General features: G+C 42.8%; 1 protein-coding gene across 1 annotated transcript; it reads left to right on the forward strand.

The window, feature by feature from the left end:
• The first annotated feature begins 6,582 nt into the window (after positions 1-6,582).
• On the forward strand, positions 6,583-7,839 carry Adrb2 (adrenoceptor beta 2). Its single transcript, XM_027402776.2, has one exon. It carries the CDS (start codon positions 6,583-6,585, stop codon positions 7,837-7,839), a length of 1,257 nt encoding a protein of 418 aa, XP_027258577.1.
• The last annotated feature ends 668 nt before the right edge of the window (positions 7,840-8,507 follow it).

Below are 8,507 nucleotides of genomic sequence, written 5' to 3' on the forward strand. Positions count from 1 at the left end.
GCTTTGCCTGGCCCTTTGCTTCTTTCTCCTCTAGACTGCTTCTCCTTCACAATGACTTTCTCAAAACTTGCCAACAAATTCTCACCCTGAATGCAGCTGCCAGCCGATCTAATGCAAAACCGTTCCCAAGTCCACTATAGGTAATTTGGTGTATAGACAGGATCCTTTCCTGCTGGACCAATTTATTTATTCATTTAAAGGACTGCCCTTAAGGAAATGAATAGGATTTTTGAAATATAATCTATCCCAGAAACTCACAATGATGATGATGATGATGATGACCACAATGACAACAACGATGATAAACATTCCTCTTGGAAACACTGTGCTAAGTTGTTAAATGCATTGTTTCATTTGACCATTGGAAACATCTGAGAGCATGCTATCCTCCAAACACTCCCACCATAATGAAGCATCCACACACATCTCTCTCCAAATCTACTTACCTTTGAGTCACTATACTTTTAGCTTCCATTTCAGTGTCTAACCAATACCTCAAATTCAATGTGGTCCCATCTGAATTCTTTACCCCTTCCTTTCCTCATTCACATCAGGCTCCCACTCTTCTTATACCCTGTTTGGTAATGACCCTCCACATCCTCAATTCATCCCTTTACCCCCAGCTAAACCCAATTATAACTTGCTGGGTTGTCGTGCTGCAAGTCTCTTGGTTCTCTTAGCCACCTGTCCAAACCTAGTGCTTCATAAATGCTTTCCAGTTCTTCTGCAACCATAGAAAAGATTTCATCTTCACCTTGCATTTTAACATTCTGAAGCCCAGAAGGCTAAATCATGTTGCCCAAAGAGCATCAATCTGGCTCCAAAGTCCATGCCCATTCACAGCACTTTATCCCATTAGCACTAGTCTCATACTGAGATATCTTGGTTTCTTAATAATAACAAATATTTTAAATAATTCAGCATCTACCCATTGATGGCAGTGAACACTACTTAGGACTGATTCCCTTCTCAACTCCCAAGGAGTAATCTCCTTCTTGATCGACATTCAGTGTCTTAGGATACATGGAAGCACTCTCTTTAGGTACTAGAATACCCTGATATCTCCCTAGCACTCCATAATCTTTCTTTTCAAGAAGAGAGCCTGCCTCAGGCTCAGAACTTTGACAGGCAGCAAAATCAAGCTGAAGTGTACTAACATTGTTTTGTTTTCATGGTTACTTTCTATGGAGGGTGATCCCACTTTTCCACATGTAATTAAGACTGAATATAACATTTTGTTTAAAAAATAGGGGTATCTGCATTTGTAAAGTGAGTCAGTAGTCTAGGAAATCATGATACACATGCTTCTCAGAACAGCAAAGTCAGGGTGGTGAGAAGCAGAATATGACAAACAACAAAAGTTGTTTTGTAGGGTTCTAAGTTGTCCTTGCCAACTCCACAGTGGCTCTTCACAGTCAGGAACTCATCTCCTTAATGGCCCTCAAGTCATTTCCTCCCACTGCAGGCTAGTGCATTTCTGGTGGAAAGCTCCCCATTACATAGGTCACAGTTGAGGCTCCAAGAGAGAAGGTAACTTGCTAAGCTTATTCATAACTCCATGGCTTTTCTGGGATTAGATCTAAGGTGTGCTCATCCTCTACTCATGCCCTGTCTATGCTCGAAATACTTTCCAGTACTTTCCTTCCATTCAGACATCCATCGAATACACATTGTATCACACCTTCTTCAATCCTGTTCCTGAAGGAGACACCAAGCAGCCCCTTGAGTCCTATGCAACAAGAAAATTACACACTGAGCCTTGAATATCCATCACACTGCATATGCTTACAACTCCCCTCTTATGTCCTTTGTACCAGCTTAGGGGAACTAAGAAGACTATTTAGTCAAATAATTTTCTGTGGTGTTTAACTCTCTTGCAAAATCCCAATTGAGAAAAGCTGCTGATGTTTAGTCCCTTTGAATGATTAATTCTTTTCAGGTCAAAGAGTCCTTTATATGGTCAACCGAATTATCCCTTCCCTCCTACCTCCTCCTCCTCCCTTGTTTTAATTTAATGCCATCTCCTTTTGTCCAATGCCCCTGGGATGTAGAGGATTTATTAGCGTGTCTCTCATAAAACCCAAGCATAGCAGGAAATTAAATTCATCTGGCATAAGCACCTGTTTGGAGAGCTTTGTTGGTTGCTCTGCTCTACTTCATGGTTGCCAAGGTGATTGCAAAGTGACTGATGACTTATTCTAGGATGGTCCAGGTATCAATGCTAACATCATCAACTAAGTAAAGCAGTGTGGGGAGAAATTGGCCATAGTAGATCAGGATATCCCAGACCCAGGAATACTAAACCTCAAGAGGAGAGAGATGCTGTCAAGAGCTCAAGGACGGCCTTAGAAAAGAGAGGAGTGATTGTCCTGAGTGGCCTCTAGGGGGCAGACGTAAGAGTCATGGGCATAAATAGAAAGAAAACAGATTTTAGTTCAAAATCTGAACTGTGTGGAAAATACAACAAGCTGGTGGGTTTTTCCAAGACTTGAGAGAAAACACTGTGTAAGAAGTTAAGATGCTTCACCCCAAGCCATTACCACCCACATCATGCTAGACAGCTCAAATACTAGCAATTATAATTTTCAGGTTCATTCTTCTCCCTGGAAATTTTGTTCCTTTTCTCAAAGGAATGGCGTTTGCTTAATCTCATTGTAACTCAAATTAAAAATAAATTTCATGCTACTCATGTTCTAAGGGTCCTTTCACACATGTGAAATAATGAGACAAACATGCATTCTATATCTACCTTTTAATGCAATAAAAGATAAGACAATAGGAATAACCATCTTTTGAAGGTAGTACACTCAGTATTTACATGTATTTCATTTCATTTAATATAAATTTGGTTAGATAACCCTGTCTAGAGATATTAGTAAAAGGTAGACATGTTAAACAAAGGAATTCCACAGATGTTTCTCTGTCCAAGAATTGAAAAGATGGAAGAATTTTTGTCAGAGCCAAAACAGGGAGGAGGTTCCTTGGCTGTCCAATGGTTGGTGTGAGGGCATTCTCTGGCAACACAGAGCCCTGCTTCTGTTCAAACACTCATTAGATAAATCAAACTGTGGCTTCTATTCCTGTTTGGCAGGCAGGAAATGACAAATCAGTGTCTTAAGGGATTGACAAAATATGTAATTAGACACTATCAATCACTATAAAAGAGCTCGACTTTTCTTACATCAGATAAAGGTGGCTTAGTCTACTGTTGTATGACTTAGCTCTGTAAGGTCTCAAGCTCCATGAAAGCAGTTGTAACAATCCCATTCACTGCAGAATGAAATCAAAGTTGTTGGGTCTGGAAAACAAGTGCAGCCAGGAGGGCAGAGCTGGACCCTTAACTTCCCTAACACCTTGAACAGGACACTCCCCCACTTCTTCACTTCAGGCTCCTCTTTTTTTGCAAACTAAAGGAAATAGACTAAATGATCTGCTAAACTCTTTCCTATTTTAATTGTGTCCAGACTTAGAATTCTAAAAGGAGGTCTAAGAAATGATAACATTCTGAAATTCCTACCACAGGAGGAAAGAGTATGTCTACCTGTCAAAACTGCTGGGACCTCCTTTTTGCCAAATGTTATTTCCTCTTCTTGATTTAATATGTGTAAGGTTTTTAAAAGATGTTTCCCAAATTATTTAGTTAAAGTCTGGGGCAACTTAAAGTGTATACCAAATAAAATATTGGTCAGTGTTTTTCCTAAAAAGGGTTTGCCTTATTCTTTTTTTTGTTGTTAGAGGTAGATTAAACTGCATGCTTATTTACTCCATACCCTCGCACAAACAGGAAGTAGGTTTTAAATGTTTTAGTTCCACATTCAGGGTAGATGTGTATTTAAAGGAAGGTTGTTGCATAACACAAAGCCTCATCCTAAAATGCATCAAACCAGAGCCAATTTTGGAAAACACAAATATGAGGTGGGTGTATTTTTAAAACTATGTGAACATAATAAATCTTTAATTGATATTTGTGGGCTTATGGAAAATATTTTGAGACACTTGTCAAAAAAAAGTGTGTGCTGCTGAAGAAGTTTCATTTCTAAGCCCCATTTCTGAAGTAAACACTGCACCATCCTTTTTCATAAAGTGTTTTATAGTTCTGCTGGAGGAAACTAGTAATATGTTCTAAAGGATTAAGTAAATGATATAAAGTACACTAGCAAGCTCACATTGGTCTGATATTTATCTATGTAACAGCCCTTTCATAGTTTCTATTGAATTTGATTCTCACTCATTCCAATGAAAATGACTTTATCACACTATCACACATTATCATTCTACACACACACACACACACACACACACACACACACACACACACACTTACACGTGCACCCCCTTAGAGATTGAAGGAATTTGGTTCCTTCATTGTGGTTTGACTAAGGAAAACAAAAGTTAAAGTTCCAAGGTGCACCTGAAACACACGTGCTCCAATCCCAGTTGTAGGTTTCTTCTAGACGACCCCCCCTCATTTTTCTTCATGGAATAACATAATACCTTAGAAAGATTGAAAAACTGGATGCTAGAATCAGACAGATTCAGGTTCAGATTCATCTTCTGGTACTGCCTGGCCAGTATCCACTGGCAAGCTATTTGCCCCATTGAGCCCCACTGGAGAACTGAGCTAAAAATACCCCCATGGGACTATGGGAGGGATTAAATGCAATAATGCACAAAAGGGGCATAGCAGAATGTTCCCTAAATGTCAGCTATTGTTATGTTATTATGTAATCTACAAAGTATGTTTGGTTATGCGGTGTGAAAGACTTGCAGTTTGTCAAAGATAACACATGTGAAATCAAACGCAAAAAATTATTTGTTTTCCCAATAGTCAAAATCATTTTCCAGATGAGGATAGTATTTCATGAATCTAGGTCTTTGTCTGATTTTTTTTAAAGGGGGGAAACAACTATCATTTACTTTCTGTAGTTTTAAAATGGTCTCCAGAGAGCATGTTTTTAATATAATGTTATATGAAATTATGGGTTTTTTTTAAAACAATAGTAGCAAGTCCAACAGTAGCAAGTTCACATGACACAGCTTAAAAGATTAACAAATTATCCAGCCAACACATGAAATGATATTTTTATAGTTTCAATGGAGTAATTGAAGAAATTCTTTGAAATGAAAATTATCTGGACTGGAGAGGTGCCTCGGTGGTTAAGAGAACATTAAGTGCTCTTCCAGAGGACCAGGGTTCAATCTCAGCACCCACATGTCAGCTTATGAGCTGGTACATTTCTGTATCTCCAGTCCTATGGAATCTGATGCTCTCTCCTGACCTTCAAAATAAGCACAAATACAATGAAAAGACATACCTAGAGATAAAACTCCCATATGTGTAAAATAAATGAATTTAACTTAACTTTTAAAAATGTAAAAGGAAAATATTACATTTTCATTTTCAATGCATCCTCATATAACAAGAAAATGATGCCACACTCCCAAGAATTAAAAATAAAATAAAACCACCTAACTCTCCCCTAAATGTGTAAATACTTGAACTCCTAATGAAAGACAAAGGGTAAATTACTGCCTCGATGCCTGCAAGGTCTCAAGGGGGGAGGATGCCAAAACATATTTTTCAAAAAGTGTGCAGAGAAACTGTAGCTATTGAAGTCACCTCCTGTGCTCTTGCCAAATAACTGTAAGGGAATATACTGAGAGTCTGGGAATGGGAAAAGAGGGTGTCATTTATAAGTGCTTCAGGAGGATGCTACCTGGATGTGGACATGGGTGTCTGAATGGTCCGCACACCACATCTCCACATGAGCTCTTGTGTACATTTCTTTCTGCATGTTTCTAGGTATTCCTGTGTTTGTTTTTAGCCACCTTTCTGCATTGGACCAGGAGACAGCTGTCGTCTCCAGCGTGAGTGGGCGCGGGTGTGTCTCGGTGTCTGTGGCTGTGGTGCGGCATAAGTCTGAGCATGTCCACGTCGGCCGAGTGCGTTTGTGCCTGTGTATGCGTGTCCGAGTGTGCTTGTTCAGTCTCTCTTCTCTGTTCCTAAAGGAAAATGCGCTGTGTGCCACCTGCATCCAGAGACCTCAGCCCGCAGAGGTGACCTGCACGGACAGGTAGAAGAACTTCCAGACTGCGCTTGGTTGGTGGATCGTACAGCAGCTCCAGATTTCTGTCTCTGAGGCCCCACTAGGGTAGCTGGGAGGGAGTGGTGGCTTGGCCTCCGGGGAGCACTGGGGCCCCGCCCGGACCAACCCCAGGAGGAGGCGGGCTAGGCAGGGAGGGTTGGCCCTTGGTGCCTCGCCCCTCCGGGCATGCGACCGTACCATTGGCCCAAAGTTGTTGCACGTCACCAAGCAATTCCCCTAAAGTCCGGTGCACATAACGGGCAGGGAGCATTGCGAGACTGCTTCTCCAGCGTTCAGGCTGCAGCTAGCAGGCACCGCGAACCCAGAGCACCCCACGAGCTGAGTGTGCAGAACGCGCCCCCAGCACAGCCACCTACAGCCGCTGAATGAAGCTTCCAGGAGTCCGTCCCCGGCAGGCTGTGCCCCGTCGGAGGTGCACCCGCTGAGAGCGCCAGGGCGCCCAAAGCCAGTGCACTCACCTGCTAGTCTGCCAGCGATGGGGCCACCCGGGAACGACAGTGACTTCTTGCTGACACCCAACGGAAGCCATACGCCGGACCACGACATCACTCAGGAACGGGACGAAGCGTGGGTGGTAGGCATGGCCATCCTCATGTCGGTTATCGTCCTGGCCATCGTGTTTGGCAACGTGCTGGTCATCACAGCCATTGCCAAGTTCGAGAGACTACAGACCGTCACCAACTACTTCATAACCTCCTTGGCGTGTGCTGATCTAGTCATGGGCCTAGCGGTGGTGCCGTTTGGGGCCAGTCACATCCTTATGAAAATGTGGAATTTTGGCAACTTCTGGTGTGAGTTCTGGACTTCCATTGATGTGTTATGCGTCACAGCCAGCATTGAGACCCTGTGTGTGATAGCAGTGGATCGCTACATTGCTATCACATCGCCATTCAAGTACCAGAGCCTGCTGACCAAGAATAAGGCCCGAATGGTCATCCTAATGGTGTGGATTGTATCCGGCCTTACCTCCTTCTTGCCCATCCAGATGCACTGGTACCGTGCCACCCACAAGAAAGCCATCACCTGCTATCTCAAGGAGACTTGCTGTGACTTCTTCACGAACCAGGCCTATGCCATTGCTTCCTCCATTGTGTCTTTCTACGTGCCTCTAGTGGTCATGGTCTTTGTCTATTCCAGGGTCTTCCAGGTGGCCAAAAGGCAACTCCAGAAGATAGACAAATCTGAGGGAAGATTCCATTCCCAAAACCTCAGCCAGGTGGAGCAGGATGGGCGGAGTGGGCACGGACTCCGAAGGTCCTCCAAGTTCTGCTTGAAGGAGCACAAAGCCCTCAAGACTTTAGGCATCATCATGGGCACATTCACCCTCTGCTGGCTGCCCTTCTTCATTGTCAACATCGTGCATGTCATCCAGGAAAACCTCATCCCTAAGGAAGTTTACATCCTCCTTAACTGGTTGGGCTATGTCAATTCTGCTTTCAATCCCCTGATCTACTGTCGGAGTCCAGACTTCAGGATTGCCTTCCAGGAGCTTTTATGCCTCCGCAGGTCTTCTGCGAAAGCCTATGGGAATGGCTACTCCACCAACAGTAATGGCAAAACAGACTACATGGGGGAGGCAAGTGAATGTCAGTTGGGGCAGGAAAAAGAAAGTGAACTGCTGTGTGAGGACACCCCAGGCACGGAAAGCTTTGCGAACTGTCAAGGTACTGTGTCTAGCCTTAGCCTTGATTCCCAAGGGAGGAACTGTAGTACAAATGACTCACCACTGTAATGCAGGCTTTCTGCTTTTTAAGACCCCTCCCTGACAGGACACTAACCAGACTATTTAACTTGAGTGTAATAACTTTAGAATAAAATTGTATAGAGATTTGCAGAAGGGGAACATCCTTCTGCCCTTTTTTATTTTATTTTTTTAAGCTGCAAAAACAAGAGAGGGGGAGAAGCTGTATTTGAGTGCTTATTTGTTTCTTGTGCAGTTCAGTTCCTCTTTGCACGGAACTTAAAAGTTTCTGTCTGAAGCGTGTTGGTCCTAGAGGACTGTCTGTACGTTTAGATGATTTTTCCATGCATCTACCTCATTGGTCAAGTGTTAGGGTATACTATTATTGCTGCTAGTAATTTGTATCAGAAGGAAGTTTTCCTTCCTGTACCCTTGGACTTGACAATCCTGTGTCTTGGACCTTTCTGCTGTGAATATATACTCTCCCCCGCTCCACTTATTTGCTCAAATGGAGTGTTGTAGGCAGTGATCTGAGGGACAGCTTCAGCTGTTTTTTTCTGAGCAAAGTCTAAAGTTTACAGTAAATAAATTGTTTGACCATGATTTCATTGCACCTGTTTCTCCAAAACCTCTTGACTCTGGAGTGTCCTTGTCTTTCCCACTGGAAACCACAGGTAACTATGTGTCATAACTGCTGTGTGTCTTGATGTGGAAGGGTA

This window comes from Cricetulus griseus, chromosome 2, assembly GCF_003668045.3.
Source record: "Cricetulus griseus strain 17A/GY chromosome 2, alternate assembly CriGri-PICRH-1.0, whole genome shotgun sequence".
Classification (NCBI taxonomy): domain Eukaryota; kingdom Metazoa; phylum Chordata; class Mammalia; order Rodentia; family Cricetidae; genus Cricetulus; species Cricetulus griseus.

Coding starts and splice junctions, on each gene's coding strand:
- Adrb2 (XM_027402776.2), top strand. CDS start 6,583: ATGGGGCCACCCGGGAACGACAGTGACTTCTTGCTGACACCCAACGGA.